Source organism: Alligator mississippiensis, chromosome 4 (genome assembly GCF_030867095.1).
Source record: "Alligator mississippiensis isolate rAllMis1 chromosome 4, rAllMis1, whole genome shotgun sequence".
Taxonomy (NCBI): domain Eukaryota; kingdom Metazoa; phylum Chordata; order Crocodylia; family Alligatoridae; genus Alligator; species Alligator mississippiensis.
In genome coordinates this window covers 8,753,613-8,776,971 of record NC_081827.1, presented here as the reverse complement: position 1 = coordinate 8,776,971, position 23,359 = coordinate 8,753,613, and the positions used below count along the sequence as shown (strand labels likewise).

Sequence of the window (23,359 nt, the reverse complement as noted above, 5' to 3'; positions counted from 1 at the left end):
TGGACAATGGATTTGTATGGGATGGCTTGGATAGCATCGATCCTGCCTTGGGCAGGGGCTTGGACTAGGTGACCTCTGCAGGTCCCTTCCAGCCTGACTTCTCTACCATTATTTTATTGCTGCACGAAGACACCTAAATGCACTTCCCAAGCAGAGAAGAACAGAAGTGGGAGATCAGAAATGGAGCTAGCGCACGCACCGCAAACAGGCCATAAGACACGGGGGGCCTGATGGACCAAGCCTGCCTTGGGGACAGTGCTGCAGGGGCACTAGTCTGGCCCCATGGCTCAGATACATGCAGCTTTCCACCTCAGAAGCTGGCTCAAGTCCAGGTTAATTCAATGAGACCAAAAACTGGGATCCTGGCATAGCAATTCAGTGGCATCTTGTATGAAATGAGTTTGTGGGCCATGGCCCAGGTTCTGGGGCTGCATCCCCACCTCCCCAGACCAAGCCACATCCCATTTAGCTCTCCATGAGCCTCTGCATAGCTCGCTCGCTACAGCAGTCAAGGACCGAACTGGGCCTGGATAGCTACCCCATCCATAAAGCAGTATGATACTACCTCAATTTGCCATAAAGCGGTATGATACTACCTTAATTTCCCCAACCAGCGAGGGGTTGAGAGGACTAAGCCATTCATGTTCACGCCTAACAGGCCCTCGGACGGGAATGCAAAGCACCACTGGTGTTCTTCGGCCATGGGGATGGGTTGATAGGCTACACATCTGTTCAAGATGTACAGATGTGCAAAGAGGGTGGAAATCCCTTCCCCCTGAGTGCAGGAGAAAGGTCTAGCTTTATCACTCGGAGGATGATGATTTTGTTGTTCCCATCGTAACCAAAATGCCTGCATGATTTGCAAAAGGTTTATAGCCCCTTCCCCACGAACTCCAGCATTTGCTTCGGAGCTCTCTGTCACCTTGCACTGTGCCGAGACAGGAATATGCCCCTGGAAATCGGTGCCCCCAAAACAGCTTCTGAACTGGCCCTGGACGGAGCCCTCCCTAGAAGAGCCGGGCGGGCAGAGCTGGTCCTCAGCCTCCTCCCGGCAGGCAGACCCCTAAGTACAGGGCAGAGGAAATCAGCTTATGGCTTTGTACCGTGGCAGCCCCTCGCTAATGAGCCCCCTTCCTAATCAGCTTGCAGTCCTCCCGTCAGACACGCAAGGAGGGCAGGCGAACAGAGGCGGCAATCATAAGAAAGACAAAGCAGAGCGCCAAAATCCTGGTCCTTCTGCTCCACTCGAATACAAATAAAAAGCAAATAGCTGGCATTCTTTTCGCATGGCTGTCCCAGAAGAATTTCTCATTAAGTAGGGTCCTCGAGGCACAGCCGGCTTCTGGACTGCAATCCCGGCCCCCGAGGTCTCGCTTTGTTTTTTTTTCCTAGGACTTCTGTGCGTAACACTGCTACCGGCAGCAAGCACTGTAGCACCGAAAGCAGTGCTACCACTACCAGGACTGCCAGGGGAACGACTGAGAGCCAGTGTGCCCTTGCAGGAGGGTACAGGCAGCAAAATGCAGCAACCTCTGGGGTGGAGCACTGCTGCTGCTTAACAGTTTAACACTGGAAGGGAAGAACGGTATTGCAAGAGAAACCGGGGAGCGGGCATGCAACCCTCCTCATGACAACTGGGACAGGATCAACAGCCCTTTTCTCGAGGAAAGTGCCAGGAGATCCTAAATGATCACAGAGGCAGGACTTGGATCAAAGAAGGGCCTGTCTGAGAGGGTGTTAATTGTAGCTGTGTTGGTCTAAGGATGTAGGCAGCTGAGGGTCTTTGTGTAGATGTGATATCTTTTATTAGACCAACTAAATAGCTGGTAAGATGATTCTTCACCAGCTTTGGGGCATAAACACCCTTCTTCAAGCACGGGGAGAGTGTGCTGGTGTTTACAGCAGACTCTCCCCATGCCTGAAGGAGGGTGTTTGTACCCGAAAGCTTGCAAAGAACAATTTCTCCTGTCTGAGAGGACGCTCAACACTTCCAGCAGCACACAGGGGCACTGCATCTCCATTGACACCTCTTGTGTCCTCCGCACCACATCCTGCATCGACAGCAGCTACCTTCCACGTTTCCCACCCGTGTGCTGATGAGCCCCGACCCCGCTTGCTGGATCCCAAAGAGCGACTGGGAAGTGCATGGACCAAAGCCACATATGCAATGGCAAGACTACCGACATATATGACCGGATGAGAGAGAATGGCAATCCCATGTGACAGCTATGGAGCCTAAGGCTGGCATGTAAGGGCAGGACCGCCTAGGATACCAGTGCACCCTGCATTAAAGGCAAGAATAGATGGGTACCTGCCATCACTCATGCCGCGTATCCCCTGCCAACAACCCAACCCTTCCTCCCTTTGTGCCATTTCCTCTTCGAAATGGGCAGCTCTATTTCCACTCCGTAGTCCCACATTTCTTTGAACTAGTGCTTTAGAGGAAACACCAGAGCAGCCACCCTGCAAAGGCTTCTGGGATGCAGCCACGTTTAGGAGGAGCCCAATGCACAGAAACACACGGCAATGGGGAGGACATCTGTGAGACCAAGCAGGTAGATGCTCCAGAGGCAGAGAAAGGCCACTGAGGATACCCCGTACATCATCTGGATTATCACCTATGCAGCCCATACCGCAATGCTAACCTACCCCAAATCCAGCCTTAATCTCAGTATGAGCCACCTAAAGAAAAGGGTTTCTAGGTGGGATGGGAAACCATAGGGCACACTTTGAAAGCGCTACTCAGCTCACAATCCCTGGGGGAGATGTCCATCTTGCAAGCTTCAACATGGCCACCCCCCCTTAAAGGAGTTTTGAAGAACTAATAACAGAGCAAGGACAGCGAGTTTTGGCCTTGTGTGTTAATTAGAAGTTGGGGCTATTGCAACCTCGAGGCCTGGTGGAATGGGAGGGCAGAATTCAAGTTGCATGGCCAACATGCCACGGTCTTGAGAAGGGGCTGACATGTCTTAGCATAGGCAGAAAACCCAGGTTTTCTGCCAACAGCTGCAATAGGAGAGAGTCGGACTCCTCCAGTTAGTGGGGGAGAGGTTAGCCATCATCCCCGAGAAGAAGACTGGTGCGAGGAGCTGGCAACATAAAGAGGTGCCTCCCACGGCCAGGAGCCTGCGACACTTTGGCCAGGACATGTCACTGGTGCAAACAGGGTCCCCCGATTGCTGCTTTCGGTGGCAGCATTGTAGCTGTCAGGTCGAGACAGAAAATGTTTTGCAGCAGAGCAAGGGGATGCATCCGAATAGGCCTGAGCGAGGGCATGCCTTGCACGTCTTTGCTGGTGACTCTGGACAGAGATGGCAAGGTTGCGGTACAGGGACGCGGGGTGGCAGGAGCCTGCGCTTTCGATGGGAGAGCAATGGCAAGGCAGACTAGGAGAGGTGAGGCATCCCCTTGGAGGATGTGGGATGGCAGGGTTACTCCAGGCCTGGGCTGCCCACGTGGGCACAGGCCAGGGGTTTCATGCCATCCCAGGCTCGCTCATTCAGGACAGAGGTGAGGGTCGTTACAGGAAATGAAAGGCGATGATGATGGGAAGGATCCCCTATGGCAGTGGGCACCAACCTTTATAGCAAGTTTAATCCACGCACCCTCCCCAAGTGCCCACGCCAAATTAGCCTGCATCCTCCCCAAGTGCCATGCCAATCGCCTTTCCCTGCCCATGCCCCTGCTCTGCTTTCTGCTCCCTGCCCGGCCTGCTGCTCCTCTCTCTGCTCTGTGCATGATCTGCCCCTTTGCTGCCCGTCTCCTCCCCAGTCTGTTGTGTGCCATGCACAGAGATGCTGCCTGTACCACTCGTGGCACCCGTGCCACAGGTTGGCCACCCCTGCCCTATAGCAAGACAAATAAAACGATGAATTAAATGAAAACCTCCTCTTTTTTTTTAACTGAATGCTTTCCCCTCCTTATTGAAAATAAACCCATTCAAAATTCAAGGTGTAATTATGTCTTCTCCTATGAGACCAACATTTTCTGGAGTCTATTAAAACTGAATTAAAAACAAAAAGCACTCAAGCAGTAATTTCTACAAAACCAAATTACCGCAGGGGAGGTAGAAGTCATTGGCTCATCATCTGGAGCTGGTTTGCTGAAGTCCCAAACCAGCTTTCAACAGCGGTAGCTTTTTTGCGGCGCACAACAAATATTCCAGTTTATTCTGCCTGCTCGATAAGGAGTTCTTTCAAACCAGTTAGGAGTTAAAAAGACTGGAAGAGAAAACCAATACAAATAACGGGCCAAGGGGATGAGATCTACTAGCTCAAAAATCTCAAAGGACAGGGCGACCAAATCGTTTGTCTGTCCGTCCGTCCATCCGTCTGTCCGTCCATCCCCTTCCCCGAGACAGCAGCCATCATCTCCTCTCCCTCCCCGCTGCGCTCAATGAACTCTCCACGCTCTGCTAATACTTCTTTTTAATAACCCACTTCATTTCTATTCGTTAAGACCAAGCACCTTCAATTTGCTAGGCAGACGTGGAAAAGTTTATCAAGGCAATGTCTGATATTTGAAACACTCTTAAAATGTTGAATATTTTTTTTCATTTCCACTGAAACGCAGCATCGCATAAACTCTGAGTTAGCCGTGAATCATTCCCTAACAAAATTAATCGACAAAAAGAACGAGCACATCAACGCACTCTCCCCCGTTTTCTAACTTAATTAAAATAGAAGCACTAAGACCCAAAGTAAAACTGTCTTAAGCTACCTAATTATGTAATAAATGTGGATACCTCTAGCGTGTCCGCCTAGTTACAACATTTAATAGAAAAATTATAGTGAGCTATGAATCAGCATGTCCTAATGGTCACCAGGCAGTGAGTCTCTATCTATCTTAATTTTTTTCCCCCCCTTAAGAGTACAAACACAAGAAATATCAGTAAAATTAAATTCTTTAAATCAAGATTTAATGCTTGCCCATTTAAATCACGATTAAAATTGATTTAAATCAACTCCTCTTCCCATAAGGGGCAATAATGGGCCCTTGATGAGAAGGGAACGGGTCTATTTACTCACCAATGATGGTAATGGGATCAGAGCATGGCCCACTGAATTTAACAGGGAGCAAACTAATAAAATCATATAAATACGTCCTTGGCTTTTGTAGGTGTTGCTTTGCCAGTCGACACTTTTATCAGAAGAGATCTTTCTACTGGGGTTTTGAGCGATCTTGCCTCATTCTGAAGCAGGGGTGTGATGTTTTAATGTGCACAGTAGTGATTAAAACATATATTTTCCTATCAGAGTCCACCCGTCTTTTCTATAAAGGAAGAGTCGCACAACTGCGCAGATGCAGCGGACACCTCTGTCATCGACAGCGGCATTTCTTTTATGGAGCTGTAATCGGAGCAGAGTCCTGGGAAGGAAGAGAAATGGTTTTCTCCAATTCAGGAGCAGTCACTAGGTGGGCAGAACAGTTTGAGTGGTGCTTGCCTCCCTTCCCCATCTCACACACACACACACACACGCGCGTGCGCACACACATGCACACGCACGCACGATGTCTCAAATGCACTCACTTTCTCCCTTTGTTTGCTGCCAGTGGCCTTCATTAGTCACTGCAGCGTGGGCTCGGATTAATTCCGGAAAGTGAAAAAGAAAAACCCTGATCCGTGCGGAGGAGATTGTTCGGAAAAATATTTCGGGTCACCAACGAGGGCAAGACTCCTGCTTTCAGAGCTCGCACAACACACGACGCCAAGCATGCCGCCTGCCACATCCACGATGAATCAGTCTTCACCTGGATCGCCGCGCAGAGAGCTGATTCATCCGCCCGGCGGGGAGGGGGGCATCGCGTGGGGCTGCAGCACCTTTCGTTAGAGGCTCCAGACACGCTGTGCTGACAGCGAGCTACACCCCGCTGACGTATTGTGACTACCCAGTTTTTTACAGAGGAGGAAACCCAGGCGGAGAAAGATTAAATGACGTGACACGGGCCACATGGCAAGGCAGTGGCGGAGTGCAGAATGACACGCCAGAGTCCTGACTCTGCTCATCGCCGGTCTCACCACACCTGCAAGCAGAAGTAAATCAAGGACCCAGAACGCACATACCACTACATGGCCCCCATGCCTACACCACAAGGCCACAAGTAATTGGGGCAGGGGTCTTGCTTTTATACAGAGTGCTTCAAGCAGAGTATTCATATATAGGTTGCGGGACTGTCTGGGTGAAGGGGAATTGGACTTACCAGGCCTGCTGTGATCCCTGATATTCCCACAGAGCACTGTCTCTTTGCCACGCCGCCTATCAAACAAGCAACACCTCTGCCTGCAGGGCCTGGGAGGTCTCCCATCCAAGGAGTAATCTGGCCCAATGCTCCTTAGCATCTAAGAAAGCAAACTCACCGCCCAACATGAAGCACTACAGACTTCAACCTACTTGTTCCACTTGTGTGAATACACAGCCCTTTATCAGTGCAGTGCCCAAAGCTGGGTAAGCTATCAGAAGTGTCAGACGGGAGCATTGCTGTTATTTATGTCTACGTACACAACTGGGAAAAGGCACAAAGAGGTCCTAATACAGCATAATGCATCATAATCAAATCCCAGCAGCACTAAAGGCAGCCTAGAATACAGAGGCTTCACATATTGATGCATTGAGATTCATATTATTGAGTTTTATTATTAATAATATATTAATAATACTAATGCCCTTATATATTCATACTAACGGCATGATATATTAATAATAACAGCATATTGATATGATTATGATACGCTATATTGATATATGACTGATATTGATATCAGATTCATATTAGTTAATATTGAGAGTCATATTTCATATTGTGTCTTTAATGAAACATCAGACCTAGTCTATGTCTAGCTTTGCACCACTATTCCCGTTTTGGTTAGTGCTCTTCAGCAATCCCTCGCAGTCAAGGATGACTGTCTGCCACCATCATCTTAAGACATAATTGTCTTAAGACAACACGATTGTCATAAGACACTTGTATGGGAACGAACTCATCTGGGCACTTTCACAACAGAGTATACACCTGTATCCAGACTGGGAGGGATTGGACCACTTGAACTATGCAGGTGTGACTGAGTCCATAAGACTTACGGAGGTTTGCTATAAGCTCGGGGCAAGCTGGATATAAAATAGCACTAAAATCATCCCCCCGCACTGCTTTCTCCAGGACCGTGGGTTTTCCTGGGCATGCAATGCTAGCGACTGTGTGTTCAAGTTAAACACCAACTTGCACAAATGTCTTTTGCACGCACTGCCTTTGTCAGGCCATCTGGGTACGGACTTCTCCTTCAGTGGGCCAGTTATGAGATGGCTAAACTTGCATGGCTTGGATGGACGTAGGATAGACACAACAGCAGAATCCTCCTTGCACCTGACAAAGCGGCTGTTGTCTATGGAAGTTCATGCCTCTAAATGAGTAAATCCTTAAGGTGTCACCCTGCCCTGCCCTCTGCCTGACTTCAGACTAGCACGGCGAATCGCATCTACGCTAAGGATAAAGAAAGAAAAAGCCAGTCCGCCACCAGAAACTACTGCATGCCATATTGCCACCCTCAAACATTAAAAATAAAATAGAAATCAAGACTCTAGACCCCCAAATGATGAGATGGGTTTAAAAATACATGAGATTTCTGTTAAAAAAAATAAATGTCCATGGGGTTCGTCTCGCTTGCCTTCTGGCTGTTGCACCATGGGGATGTGCAATGCTTCCCGCGCAAAATTTTCTGTGCAACTAGAAACTTTTCCTTCCATGAATACAGAGGTTTCCGAGTGACGCCACAACTCCCGCAGCAGGCGCTTGGTGATAAACGCTGAAAATCCTACAACTTGCCATGGAAGGAGGAGCGCTGGCACTGCTGAAAGACACATTTATTCCCCCTTTCCTAATACACCTCCTCTTATCATAAAAGTGATGCATTTACAACGCTCTGCTTATCTTCTTGCACCGCAAACAAAGCTGTGCCTCCCAGGACGCCACTGGCATTATGATTCTGCAAGGGGCGATCCCAACACCCAGGATCCCCTTCAAGCGGCCGAGGGCTGGGAGATATGCAAAGGAGACAATTTCTTGGGGATTAATTACACCCAAGCGCTGAAAGCCAAATTGCCACATAGGGGAACAGAAAGAGTTCGGCGAGCATGACAGCAGGTTGTCTTCCAGCAGCTGTGTTATTATAGATATGCATCGAGGAGCAGATGTTCAAAGAGCGCTGGCTGCCAGGTCTTGAAAATAAAGATGCTCCCCCCATCATTACCTTGTCCTTTGCCTGCTTCAAGCAACTGGAGTTTTTCAGCATTACAGTAAGTGTCACGGAGATCATTTCCTAGCGTTCATGTGCACGCTCTTTGTACCCTGAAGTACTTTGTCACCAAGCTGTCCCCAGCATCTGTGATACACGAGCACGGTCCCCTTGGCTTGTGGCATGCAGCTGATGTGACTGCCCGCTGCCTGGCACAGCAGGGCTGTGATGGCAGGTCTGGGAGCCAGAGCAATGCAAAAGCATTGTACTAGCAGCAGGCACTTGAAAGCAGCCACATCTAGGTCCATGAGGTCCTGCTCCGGAGAGGGGATGCTCAAAGGGATGTTTAGCCACCAAGTCCCCCGAACTCCTCAGATCTTGGAGACTGACATAATAGCTTCAGTCCATCTGTTGCTGGCTGGAAGATCGCACCCTCCTCTGTTGCAAAAGACCTTAGGACCATTGACCTCTACCTCTGTCACCTCCAAACCACTTCTGGGCAAAGCTCTGTATCAGGAGCAACCTTGAAAGACGCGTGGCAGTGCCACCTGGGTCAGGATGCAGCAGTGATTGAGCAGGGCATCTAACGAAGTGAGCTCAGGTTCACGAAACCATGTGCTCTCCCTATATTGATCTTATTTAGTCAGTCTATAAAAGTCTATCTACCCTGCCTTCAAACTGACTTCAGAGTCACACAGCTAACTACCTCTCTCTGTGCAAGGCAGGCTATCCCCAGGGTTTTGCACTCTGCAGGGCACCTCCATCCAGTGTCAAGTCCAATTCAGGTTCCCAGGCCTCAGCTACAGAAGACCTCGCTGGCTCCGATGTCCGCATGTCTCCTGGGCTGCCTGTCTGCTCCATCCACCTGGCACAGAGCACGCTTGATAGGGACTTGCTGCCAAGCTTTTGTAGCCATGGGACTGGCTTCTGCCAGGGCGCAGACTGAGCATAAATGCTGGGCTAAAGCCCCACCTCCCCCTGCAAAATGAGCTCTCGTATAAAGATGTGAAGGAGAAGCAGGAGCACTAGCACGCTGTCCCTTTTTAAACAAGTCACACATCTTTCCTATGGGAACTCAGTCGTGTACACCTAGCAAAGGAGGAAATGTCCTGCAGGACAGGAAGAGTTTTAAAGCGTCTTTTGTGGCGAGCATCACCCTAATGGAAGAATCCCAAAACTGCAGTGAAGCACGTTTTAAAAGCGTGCAATTAAATACTAATTATGAACCGAGAGCTGCTCAAGGAGGCGGTCGAGGGTGCTTCATTCCTCCTTTGCTGCTGGCATTTTCCTGGCAATGCTCTTTCTTGCTGATACCATTTGCCTTTCATACCCAGCGGAGGGCCAGAGAGGTCAAGGCACCCTGTACCGCCTGCAGAAGACAAATTTGAGGCATCCCTCTGGATTTGTGCTGAAGCCATCTGCAAAGGGCTGGTGCCGGGTCATTCAGGCACCCAGGGGTCAAAGGCAGCCAGATGCACCACTGGTTACATCACTTTATGTGCCCCGGGCTCCAGCAAGGGAAGAGCCTGAGCCACCTTGCACCCATGGGCCATTCAGTTTGCCTCCAGTGCCATGCTTTGGTGGTGCCAAAATAGCCTTGGACTTCTTGTGCCATCACAAAGCAACTGCATCTTACAAGGGCGTTATGGGTGCACAGACAAGCACTTCAGAGGCAGGCAACCCTCTTGATTTACAATACCAGCCTGACTCCAATTTTGCTGGCTGACGTGGTATAACTCCCCCACCTTCGGTTTTCCACTCACACCCTGTAAATCAGGAGTAAGTCCACAGAGGCACAGGCCTTCCAGGAGCACTATTTCACTGCCAAATGTCAACCCTCGTCATGGCCTTAATCGTTAGAGCAGAGCCTGCAGTCCCCAAATGAGATCAGGGCCTCGCTGTGCAAGAGAAAATCCTGATGCCAACGAGTTTACAGTCTAAATGGACAAGACAAAGGGCGTGAAGGGAAAACACAGGCGGAGAGGGATGGCATGGCTTACTCAAGGTCACACAGCAGCACAGCTGGCAACAAACCCTTTCCATACCGCTTCGGGGCAATGCTCTGTATCAGGGTGGCTCCCTCTCCTTGGCACCCGAGCGGGTTGTAAGGCGATGGGGGGCATGAATAATAGAAAAGCCCATTTCCCACCCTCCAGTCTCAAGAAGAAAAAAGCCAGTCATGCTTCGACTTGCCAAAATAATTCACCTCTGGAGGGCCAGAAAGACTGGACCTCGAGAAGGAAGAGAGCAATGGAAAACACAGGGATTGGTTGCATACGGGCTATATATACACTGAGCACTCCCACCTGTCTGCTGCCATGCTGAAGTAGGGATACATCTTCCTGGAGGGCAGAGGGAAGCACTAAAAGGCTTCAGCACAGCACTAAAGCAGATAATTGTGCAATTAGAAGTGTTAAAAATTGACAAGCCCCAGGCACAGCCGAACAGCAATCTGGCATAATGAAGGAAGCAGTAGGAGATACAGAAGAAGCTTGCCACCACCGGCAGGGTGGGCAGGGATAAGGAACAGGAATACAACCTCTAGTTAAGAGGAAAGGACATTGCTTTATTACATTCAGCTCATGTCTGACAAAGGTAGGGGTGGCTCCCACGAGGGGCCGTGCATCTGCACGTCCCATGATTTCAGTGGGAACAGCAGGATTAGGACCCGGTTCAATTCTTGTCGGGACTAAAACAGCGGGCAATAAGCAAGCGCATCCCCACCGGAAGACAGCAAAAATTAATGTCTCCGGGAGACCCTGCTTTCACTTCTCTCCTCATTAAGAAGCAGCTTCGGAGCCAAGCACAAATTGATGGCTGGAGCCAGCAAGCTCCCAGGAATTTAAAGGTGTGGTGCAAAAGAAATCATAACAGTTGCATGACCACATAACCGGTCAGGGGAACTGCGCCATCCTGTAGCTATGCAGCGGGCACACTCCCGCAACTTTCAGGGGTGCTTCAGTCCTTTTCAAATGCAAGAAGCAAAATCCTGGTGGTAGCAAAAGAGACAGACGGGGTCTGGAAAGGCACGGTTCCTCCTGGAGCCATTTGATCTGGCCCACAGAGCAGGCGCTTTGGCGGCGCTCTGTATGGGAGTGGAGGTAGCACTCCCGAGTCAGTGTTAGGGCCACGGTTTTGTGCATTAAGCGAACAGGAAATGCGCTGTTCCAAATTGCATGATGATAATGGGATAAGGGCCAGGGAGGAAAGAAATACAAGGAGACTGAGTAAATCAGCTCCAAACTGAACCCCTTAATATGGCTTCAGGCAGCAAAATGTGGTGGAGTTCTTGAGACTGGGACGTGGAAATCCAGATTAGCAGACTCATCCCTTCCCCACCCAACAATGACCCGTGCCAGGTGCCCCAAGAAGCCCAGGCCAAAATTCCTGTAATAAAAAAAAGGAAATGGGAGACATGTCCCCCCCTCCCCAAAAGATGAGCTTGCACCCTGAAGTCCGTGGCTTTGCAGCTCTCATTGCTGTTACTCTACGCAACAGACTGCTGGCTGTCCTCCATATCCACACCAAATCCTCTTTTCATGGGTCAGGGGAAACCTGTGACAAAGTGTCATGCAGGAGACCAGGCACCGATGTCCCTATGTCAGCTTGAAATGCGTGGCCTTTCAATAACATGGATCTTCCTTCTCCCATATTACAGCACAGGGGTAAAAATAAGCGGACTTCCCACACCCCGATTTCCTGCCATGACTTTATATGTTTTTATAAAGAGCATTGCAACAGAGACTGGAAAAATTACAGAGAAGCCAATATTTGATATGCCCTGACACTGAGACAGGAGATTGGGCTAGACAGACCTGTGGGCTGGCTCGGTACGGTATTCCTCAGGACTCTTACATGACAGGCCCATCAGCAAAGCCAAACCTATTGAGTTTGGACTCAATCATCACATGGCTTAGCCTTGCCCACGTGGCAGGCACCTTTCCATGTTATAACTATGTTGTGGGATTCCCTAGCATGGTTTGCTCCTGGCCACACACTCCCATAGCACGATGCCCCGAGCACGGCACATGCCACGTGTGGCCGGTGACAGGAGCCAGACTAAAGATATTAGAGATGTATGCAGCATCCAGTTTGGTTCAGATATAACAAGCAAAGAGGGGAAACCAAAGGGGCTTAGGGACTCCCAGAAGCTGACAAGTCATTAAGGCTCCACCTAGGTGGCCATCCTCTAGCAAGCAAGAGATCAGAGACTGCCTTAGAGGGGTGCGCAGGAGTCACGAGGATGGGAGGGCAAATGGAGATGACAAATACCACAGGACTCTTTGTGCCTGTGTCGAGGATGGCAGACACTGAGACCCTGCATGGCATTAGCTGTTAGCAGCCTAGGACCTGTGATGCACAGCCGAGCCCTTCTGATCTGCCCATGCAAACGCCTTCCTAAACGGCCACTGAGGCAGAGAAGCCGGCAGTACTGCAAGTAGCACGCAGCTTTGCCGGGGGCCGGTCTGAGAAGGAAACATGTTGGGGGCTACAATAGGTTGGCATGTGCTGGCCCTGGGAGAAGCTCATAGCGGCCAACAAGTGACAGCAAAGAGAGCCAAGACCCTCCTCCTCCAAAACCCTTGCCTTCCCCTGGAAGCCAAAGGCAAATCTCCACCCGATGAATGGGGGTTACAGCGCGCTTGGGCTGCTTTGATTCTGTCCGGCAGAGGGCGGAGAGGCGCATGCACACCCTCCAGTCCACGACAGGCTCGTTTCCTTCCACCCACCCTGCAAAATGCCCTGCCAGGTGGCAGGGATCATGGGGCAAATAGCACGTCCCCCCAGTGCCCTCCCTGCCTGCAGCTGCAGCTATCACATGCACTCTCCACCCTCTTGAATGCCAAGTCTCCAACTTGTGCTTGTACCTGAAAGCTTGCAAAGAACAACTTTTCCAACTATTGAGTTGGTCTAATAAAAGATATCCGATTTACCCAAAGAACCGCGCCTGCCGAAATCTCCAAAAGAGCTCGCCATCCCTCCTGCCCCCACCCCGTCCTGGGTTTCCCTTTGCTGTAAGAGCACAAACACGCCTGAAAACCACCCGTCTCCATCTCCTTGCTCTGGCAGGTGTGTCCCTGACACGTCAGCAGGGCCCTGAGGGTATGCGTGTGTGTGTACGTGTGCATGTGGACTCGCACGTGTGCACTTTGGGGGGCAGCCCCTCCCCACAGTCATGTCCCCACATGCCCACAGCGGTTTCCCTAGACAGAGACTAACCCTCCTCCTGGTTACCTTCTGTGCTGTCCCCAATTTCTACCAAGATCCCCCTCCCGCCCCTTACCCACGTCAATGCATAAGGTAGAGAGCTCCCCAAGGAGCCCCTGGACAGGATGCCAGCTGGGAAGTAGCTCACAGACCCCCAGACACCAGGGTGGGGGGTTATCTGGGCCCTCTGGAGAGCTCACCTCTGCAGCAATCCCCAACCTGGCTGGGTCTCAACCCCCCTTCCTGCTTCAGGACAGCTCATCTGCAGCCAGGATCAATCTCTCATGCCTGGTATATAACCCCAGAAGCGTCTCTCTCCCTGTCCTCAAAAATCTGCCCCAAACAGGAGCCCCGCAGGCATCAGGAGGCAAAACCCTACAACTCTTGGTTCAGAGATGACACCTTTTATTAGATCAGCTGAGAAATTGCAAAAAATATATATATAGTTTTGTTTTCTGAAAGTTTTCAGGGTCACACACCCTTCATCAGGCTCAGGGAAAGTTAAAGACAGTAAAACGTCCCCATAGGCAGGAAATAAACTACAGGCATCAGAGTGCTCCTTTACGCCATGCCGAATTCAGCCGCAGAGTCACTTCTTCATCGCGATCATACGCCTTTAAAGGAACCCCCAGAAAACAAGCCCATATGCCACCTTGCCATAGCTCCTTTGGTCCTCAAGGTGCTTTACAAACAGTTAATTCATTAAGCCTCAAAACAGCCCAGTGGGACATCGTTATTTTTAATGTCCCACAGCTGGGGAAGGCAGAGGCACAGAGTGGCTTATGCAGCGGTGTCTGAAGTTACAACTCGTCGGAGTCCCGACTCCCGGCCACTTGACGGGTTTGCATCCGGGTTTTAACACGTCTTAGCGAAGATGCATTTGCTAATATGGTCAAACATGCCCTTTTGCTTAGGGTAGAAGGAGCCCCCCTGCGTCCTGGCTGACCTCCCAACAGTGTAAATAATAGTAACAAAGAGAGAAAATTAAAAGAAAGTCAGCTAACTTTAAAACCATCCACCTTCATGTGTTTGTGCATAGACCCTCTGACCAAACCGCCTCTTGGCTTCAGGTGCACAGCGGCAGCTGGGAGACCAAAGAGGGGGGTTTAGAGAGAGGCGCTCCAGTCTTGGGCAGGAGTGATTTGGGATTAGGCAGGCAGCAGACCCCCCGGGGGGATTTGTGCCCTTTCCGGGAAGGATTGTTCTGCACTTTGCTTCCCTTTTATCTGCCTTTCAGATAAAGGTGTCAGTTTTCTCCTGTCAAGGAAATGCCACCCTGGTAGGGGATTGATTGGAGATCTAACAAGTGACAAAGCGAACGTGCCGCGACAGGCCTCCCAGGGCCCTTTGGGACAGGCTGGCGGGATCCGAAGGCATTCTGGTTAAAGCCGTCCATTCCCGTAGCCACGTCTTTCCTAGCTACAGCACACACGCTCTCACGGACGGGTTTCTGGGGTGAGCTGCGCGGGCATAAATCACAAGCTGGAGGCAACGGGCTCTGGAGCAGGAGCATAACCCAGACAGTGGATTTTATTGCTATGAATTCAACATCAGGCCCAGACAAGGCAGGACAACAGCCGTACCAGAAAATACCTGCTTTCGGGGCCCGATTCTGCACTGCCCCATGTTACAATGGTCTCCTGTTTGCACAGGTGGAAAGTTCAGCCCGTTCTGGCAACTGGCACCTGCTTGGCCCAGGGGGAAATGAATGCCCAGGGGGCCGGGCAGGGAATAATCAAGCCTCCTGTATTTGAAAGCTTGTCCAACTCTATCCAGTAAAAGCTATCACCCTAAGACATTCTTGCCTTTTATTTCATGTTCATTTTCCCCGCTTCGCACCCCAAAAAATGACAAATTTTCATAAATAAAAAGCTTCCCCTCTTTAGGGAGCAATAGAAAATGAAGGGGCAGAGTCTATCGCCCTTCCCGACATCAGCACCGCTTTGCTGCTTGCATATGCCCTCAGATCGCAAGAGGAATCGCTCACTATTAAATTAAGTGCCGCAGACCTCGCCAGACCCTCCACCTGGGATGCACTGGAACGGCCCCGCTGGGAACGAGGGAAGTCACTGTGAATAAGGGAGATGCAATCTGGCCCCAAGGGTAAAAAAACCAAAAAAACCACAAACCCCCTCCCATCCAGCTTCAATACACAAGGGAAAATATGAAAGCCTCGCTAAGTGGCTTACTTCAAAACCCAGCAGCAGCAGCTTAGGAGAGGAGATGTTGCCATGCAGAGTTTGATCGAATGTTTTCCGAGAAGAGTATAAAAGGATTATTTGACAAAGGCATTACAATAACAGCTCCCCAGCCCAACACCCCATAGCACAGCCCTGAGCCTAAACCCCCTACAACTCAAACCAGTTTGAGTGCTAAACCCCTGGCAGGGAAAATCTACCAAAAGTCATCGAGCCATAATCTATATGGAGTGAAGCAAGATTGTCTACACTGAGGCCGGTGTCCATGAGATCGGAGTTTGTCCTCATCCTCCAGTGGCTAAACACCAAGAAAACCCCATAAAAACTCCAGGTCTGCTTTTGGGATGGGCTGGAGTCCCTGCACTTCTTGTCCCAGGAGGGGGATGCCTTCAGTGCTAATACAGGAGCAGGCTTTTTCCTTGCAAGGTGGTTTAACCCCTGCAAACTCTTTGGAGGTGCAAACCCCCTGGCAAAGAAAAGGTAATTTTCCGAGATAAACTGACGGAGATCAACCCCAGACAGAAGCTAGGGCCTGACCTTAGTAAGTTTAACACAAGTCCAACTTGTCTCTGCGGGGTGGGGTTTTTTTTTTTACCCTCAAGAGAGTTCACTCATTTTACCCATAGGTAAAAATCGAAGCCAGCAGCAGGCATACACCAATACACAACATGCCCCGAAGTAGGGCTGCACATCTGCCTCTCACATTAAATGAGAAATATTCCAGGCTTTCCCTTTGAAACATGGGAGCAATTTCCCCTTCCTCCCACTTCATTTTTGTTTAAATTGGAGTGAATTTGACATGCTTCAAATTAAACCCAGAACCGAGGTCTCTGGGGCTTGCAGCTCTGAAAGAGTACAGGTGTTAACACCCAAGTCCTAGCTAAATCCAAGACAGGGCTACTAATCTCATCAAACTTCCCTTTACACAGTCTGATCCCACCTCTCTTCAGACAAACGTGCCGGAGCAGGAGGACAGAGGCGGTAGACTCTAATAGCTGGGTCCTCCGCCCTCGGACTCGGGTCTAAGCAAGAACAGGAGTTGAATTTTAGGCACCTACATTTTGCCATAGAAAGGAGGCATCTCAGCTGTTTAGCAGGGCTTGGGGGATGGCTCCTTTGGACTCAGACACCTGCATTTCAACCAAAGTGCCACGTCCTGGTTTAGGTGTGCCTCGGAGTGAATCGCCCATGGTCGGCGGGCTGTGCAGGGCAGGGGCTACCTGTGTCTCTACCACACCGGGCTGGAGAGGACATTATACCGCCCTCTGAATACGAAGTACCCTGGCTGCGGTGGCTGCAGTGGTAGCTCTGACACGAGACTGAATGAGAAGCCAGGCTCTGTGCCTCCGGTGCGGCTGGACACTGCTACACTACCGCTGCCTTCAGACCTCTGCATTTCAGCGAGCGCGCGGGGAGGCGGGGGGATGCGGAGGGACGCAGCCTGCGACAAGCAGGGACCAGGGGCGCGAAGGGCTCTGGAGTCGTGGGGGGTGGCGAGCACGCCGCGCACGCAGGACAACCCGGATTTGTTTCAGTCCCGTCTGCCAGAGTAGGTTCCACTTTGAACTCAGCATAACAGTGTCTGCGGCTGCCCGGTCTGCGTGGCCTCGGCCGGCCCCGCTCTGGGAGAGCCGGGGGACTGGGAGGGGCAGACGCCCCCCTAGATCTCCAGCTACCCCTTCCTGCCTAGATCTCGGCGTACCGGTCATAAATCTCCAGCTAGTATCCCTCCCAGATCTCCAGCTACAGCTCTTATATCCCAGTTATCCCTCCTAGACCTCCGGCTACCCCTTCCTACCTAGATCTCTGGCTCCAAGTCCTGGATCTCCAGCCTATATCCCTCCCAGCTCTCCTGCTATAGATCCTATATCTCCCACTACCCCTTCCTGCCTACATCTCTGGCTCCAGCTCCTATATCCCCAGTTATCCCTCCTAGACCTCCGGCTACCCCTTCCTGCCTACATCTCCGGCTCCAGGTCCTGGATCTCCAGCTAATACTCCTCCTAGATCTCCAGCTATCCCTCCAAAATCTCCAGCTACGCCTTCCTGCCTACATCAACGGCTCCAGGTCCTGGATCTCCAGCTAACATCCCTCCCAGCTCTCCTGCTATGGGTCCTATATCTCCGGCGACCCCTTCCTGAATACATCTCCGGCTCCAGGTCCTGGATCTCCAGCTAATACCCCTCCTAGATCTCCTGCTATGGGTCCTATATCTCCGGCGACCCCTTCCTGAATACATCTCCGGCTCCAGGTCCTGGATCTCCAGCTAATACCCCTCCTAGATCTCCTGCTATGGGTCCTATATCTCCGGCGACCCCTTCCTGAATACATCTCCGGCTCCAGGTCCTGGATCTCCAGCTAATACCCCTCCTAGATCTCCTGCTATGGGTCCTATACCTCCGGCGACCCCTTCCTGAATACATCTCTGGCTTCAGGTCCTGGATCTCCAGCTAATACCCCTCCTAGATCTCCAGCTACCCCATCCTGCCTAGATTTCCAGCTCCAGGTCCTGGATCTGCAGCTAACATCCCTCCCAGCTCTCCTGCTATGGGTCCTATATCTCCGGCGACCCCTTCCTGAATACATCTCCGGCTCCAGGTCCTGGATCTCCAGCTAATACCCCTCCTATTTCTCCGGCGACCCCGTCCTGCCTAGATTTCCGGCTCCAGGTCCTGGATCTGCAGCTAACATCCCTCCCAGCTCTCTTGCTAGAGGTCCTATATCTCCGGCTGCCCCTCCTGCCTACCCCTCTGGCTCCCCAGTCCTGTATCTCGGGCTAAACCCCCCCCTAGCCCCTCCTGCCTGGATCTCCGGCTCCACGCGGCGGACCCCCGGTTTGACTTACCCCCGCAGCCCAGGCGGGCCAGGAGCAGGAGCAGGAGCAGCGCCAGCCCCGCTCGCCGCATGCTGCCTGCGCCGGCTGCACGGATGCCTTTGTCCGGGGATGCTGCGCGGCTCTGGGCAGCCCGCGCCCGGCCCCGCTGCATTGGCCGCCCGCCCCGCCGCTCCGCCGGCCCCCGCCGCTGATAGGCGGCTGCCGCGGCTGGCCCCGCCCCCTGGGTACCGCCTGGGGGCCGCTTGGATGCTGGCCCATTTGGGGATGCGCCTGCAGCAAGGCGGGGCAGGGCCGGGGCCAAGCGGGCTCCTGGGGGCACTGAGCCCGGCTGGGTGAGCTCTGCTGCGGGCCTGCTGGGTTTTGGGCCAACCCCAAATGGGTCGGAAGAGATGGGCGCACCGCGGTGCCATGGGGGCGACCCATCATCCGAAGGGAAAGGCTTTGCACGCGCGTTGAGCGGTCAGGCCAGCGGGGCGCGGATGTGGGAGTTGGCACCCGGCGCCACGCGCAAGAGGAAGAGAGCGAGGGCTGGAAGGGACGTCTACTCCCCTGCTCCAAGCAGGACCGGCCCCAGCACGATCGTCCCGGCCAAGGCGATGTCGAGCTGGGTCTGGGATGGAGAGTCCGCCATCACGCTGGGTCACCTGTGCCAGTGTTTTACTACCCTTCTAGTGAGAAAGATTTTCCTAATATCCAACCTCAACTTCCCGTGCTGCAATGTGAGCCCATTGCTCCTTGTCCTGTCGTCTGAGAGCAGTCCAGCTCCATCCTCTGTGCAGCCCCCTTCCAGGTAGCCGAAGGCTGCTATCAAGTCCCCTCAGTCTTCTCTTCTCCAGACTAACGAAGCCCAGTTCCCTGTATGCCCACCCCGGTGCTTGTCAGCTTTCTGCGGGGTTCAGATGATGGGAGGGCATGGGTCGGGAGCATCCTGCCTCAGGCACGGGGTTGAACTACATGACCTGTGGAGGTCCCTTCCAGCCCCGCTTCTCTACAACTCTTCAAATTGCAGCGAGGGATGGACATTTGGAAAAACTTTTTCACTAGGAGGATGGTGCAGGTTACCTAGAGAGCTGGCAGAATTGCCATCTTTGGAGGTTTTTAAGGCCCAGCTAAACAAAGCTTTGTCTGGGATGTTGTATTTGGGACTGGTCCTGCTTTGAGCAGGGGGTTGGACTAGATGTGACCCCCTGAGATCCCTTCCCGGCCTCATTTTCTGTGAATCTGTGACTCCAGGATGGGTGAATCCAGGATTTGGAAAGAGGGATGCAGATGGGGAGGCATGTCCACACAAATCACACCATCTCACAGTCTCCAGGTCAAGAGACACCAGAACTTTTACTGATTTGCACCAAGTGGTTCTGTTTAATATCCAAGCCAAAGCAAACACCACAACCAGCTTGTTGCTAGACTGCATATCAAGGTTAAAAAAAACCTATGCAGTAAAATAGGCGCACACCAAAAAAGAGTCAAAATATACATTGGCAACATAGGCAAAATTGGTCAAGCATCTGCTCTCTGCCCCTGTGTGACACAGGAGACTGGGCAAGAGGAATCACTGGTCTAAACCAGCCAACATCAGTTCTTATGTTAACAGCTACTGTAGTTAGTCCCAGAGTTGTTACTGTTAAATGTATGTCTCTCACTCAGATTTATTCACAAAATCTAGCCTTCGTGAGCATCTCGGCAGTGCCTCCGGTACTTCATTGTCATATCTGCGCCTGAGCTAATATGACCACAACTGAGTTACAGTTTTTTGCCAGAGTCTGCACAGTCATCCGGGCGGTGACATAGAAGAGAGCTATTACCAGAAATGACCAAGAGACTGCCAATTTGCAGAAAGAAGGATAGTTTAAATAGTGGCACACCAGACTATTAAAAAGGAGAGGGGGTCATTAATATCGGTGGAGTGAACATAAGAACATAAGGATTGCCATTTTCTGGGTCAGACCATAAGTCCACCTTGCCCAGTCTCCTGTGTCACATGGGGGCAGAAAGCAGATGCTGAAAGGGAGAGTGAGCAGGGTATGACCACGGTTTTTTTCCCTAACCTTGTTTCTCTCTCATTTGCAGCCTCCAGCATTTAGGGTGCCCATACATGTGCACAGAGGCTGCTCCTACGCGCTGTAATTACATTAATTGAGTCTGCTGGAACATGGTAATTGCCGTGCTGTAGCAGACTCCAGCGTCATGTGTATCAGCGTCCCCGTGCTGCAAAAAGGTGGCAAGGGCACTTTAACTAAAGCTCATTCAATGGGCTTTAAAGTGCCCCCTCCACCATTTTTCAGTGTGGGGACGCTGATACATGTGACGCTCGAGCACTTTAATTAAAGCGGCTCTTGGAGCTGTGCCTTAGTAGAAATACCACCTCCTGCTCCCGGGAAGTTGGTTTTAAACTTTGGCTGGAGCAGGAATCAAAGTGGGGGACGAGGGGGTGAAACTGCACCCCCCTGGACTCACCCCTGACTCCAGGCACTCCTTACTAAAGTCAAGGCTACCTCCTCCCCTCAGAAAACATCAGCTCTTAGCTTTCACGTGATTTTTGATTATAGAGCAGTTGTGTTGCAAAAAACTCAGGAAGACCAGAGCAGGGCAGAGTGCTTTTAAAACAATGGCTTTCTATTTGAAATCTCTGGGTTTACCTTGGAAATCATGTTGCACACCTAATAGTGGCAACATGGTGTGGCACCCCGGAAAGGATCTCAAGGCACCCCAGGGTGCCATGGCTTCCTGGCTGAGAACCACTGGTCTAACCTGTGGTTCGAAACCTTTAATGATGGTGATCTGTCAACCTCCCCATCTTGTATTCAAAATCTGACATTTCATGGAATAATTTGATGGTTTTCAGCCTCATTAGACTCAAGGGCCCTCTTGGAAAAGGCCAGTTCTTCACTCTGACTTGTTCTTTGGCTGCAGAAAAACAGGAGAACAAGTCTTCTGTGCAGAGAACTAAGAACAGGGCAGAATGGTTTGGATCCTCTGGATTTCTATTTGAAATCTCTTGGTTTATCTTGTGAATCGCGTGTAGGTATTTGCACGATTAGTGCGCGGCACTCTTAAAATTATCTTATGGCAACCCCAGGCTCTGCCACAGCACCCCAGGCTCTGGATTCAAGGGCAGAGTGCAGGGGAGGTGACTAAAATCACACAGTTAGGCATTTCTACATAGGCATCATTATTTCATAGATCAAAAAAGTCCAAGTCAGCAGCCTGGCAGCTGGGACTTGCCAGCTTCTCTAGCCCACAGCCTACAAGGGTGGGGTATGGCCAGCATAACATCCTTTGATGCCCCGGCCCAAATCACCAAATACCATTTCTAGCTGGGGAAAGCTTTCGATACAACTCTACAGCATGCCACAAGCTCACACCCCTGGAGCCACAGTGGGACCCCTTGATCACTCTATCACCGCATGTCATACAGAAAGGGTAGATCATTAACTAAAGCAAACCACATATGCGGTTACTGATTTTCAGGATTTTATAACAAGAGTCACAAGGTGAGGATTTTTTAAAGACCCATCTCCTGGTCCTGGTTATGGAAGAATCTCTGCTTTCATTTGTGAAAAAAAAGGCTTTATGCCTTAGGTAGAAGAGAAAATTAAAGGGGGTTTGATAACAGTTTTCAAATATCTGTAGGGTGATTATGGAGACGATGGAGATAACTTTCCTCTGTGACCCTAGAGGGCAGAGCCACTAATAATGGCCTCGATCTGCAGCAGCTGGATTTTAAATTGGAGATTAGGAAGAGCTTTCTGACTATGAGGGTGGCCATGCATTGGACCTGGCTGGTTAGAGAAGCTGTGGGATCTCCATTCCTAGAAATTTTCCACGTGTGGCTGGGATGGTTTAGTCAGGGATGGTCCTGCCTTTAGCAGGCGGCTGGACTAGATGACGCCCTGAGGTCCCTTCCAGCCCAACTTTCCTTTCACCATGCAAGTGCAGCTAAGGCCAAAAACCAAAAATGAGAAAAAAGACTCTTTTTTTGGTCTTAATCACATCATTTTTAAGCCACTTTCCTTCTTGTGACACTCCCAGGTGGCAATACTGCAAGTGTGCACACACAGACAGACTCACAGGACACAGAAACGGCCAGCAACTTCTTAAACCACCGCCTTGTATCAATGCATCTGTAGCTGACCATGTGAAAGAGGAAGACTGGGATGTAAAAAGGGGATGAAGTGGGTCGGGGTGCATAACCAGCATTGCAAGGGGTGAAAGTGCAAAGAGCAGAAGAGGGTCTACATTACAGCAGTGGTGCAACGAGGGATGGGTGAAGAGGGGGGAAGCGTGGTGCTGGGTTGGAGGTAAGGGGGTGCCAGAAGAGAGGCAGCTACATTGCTACTCTAGCAGCTGCAAGCACTGTGATAAGTGGGGGAAGGAACCAGAGGGTGAGGGCCCACCCTGCCATCAAATGAAGAGTTTTATGTCTTTGCTTAGCATGGCATTCAGCAATGCCTGTGGAGGGCTGGCAAGAGGCTTAACGCCTTGGCTGAGGGACATCTGTCCCCAGAGCTCCTGGGCTCCTATAGCTCAGACTATCCCCCTTATCTCCCCACCCCTCTGTGCAGCCAGAGCCCAAGGCCCCAAGGTGGACTTCACACCTGGGGACACTACCACAGCCTGAGGTGCCCAAGACACAAACCCTACCAGGTATGCCCCTGCATCTCAGGGGAATCTTTCCTGAAAACCATTAAACTCTTTAATAGTCTCCTCTTTGGAAGTGGAAGAAGCCACATTAGCACAGAGCAAGCGAAAATGCAAGGTAGGAAGCAGAGAGATGGGCTGGAAGAGCTAGTAGAGCTTTTCCTCCTCCGTCCTGCATCATTCACATGGGCCCGTATTCAAATGCTCAGTCCAGAAATCACTGCAATATTTAGCTCTGCCAGCTGGAC

General features: G+C 51.1%; 1 protein-coding gene across 5 annotated transcripts in view; it reads right to left on the bottom strand.

The window, feature by feature from the left end:
- PODXL (podocalyxin like) overlaps positions 1 to 18,594 on the bottom strand; it is a 69,953-nt gene extending 51,359 nt beyond the window's left edge. For 3 of the 5 annotated variants that reach the window (XM_059725750.1, XM_059725752.1, XM_059725753.1), the window contains exon 1: positions 18,480 to 18,593. In XM_059725750.1, coding sequence (XP_059581733.1) covers positions 18,480 to 18,540 — 61 coding nt within the window. In that variant the 5' untranslated portion in view covers positions 18,541 to 18,593. Of the gene's footprint in view, positions 1 to 18,479 lie in introns of all 5 variants that reach the window. The other 2 variants (XM_059725749.1, XM_059725751.1) reach the window with 1 other exon arrangement.
- Positions 18,595 to 23,359: the final 4,765 nt, after the last annotated feature.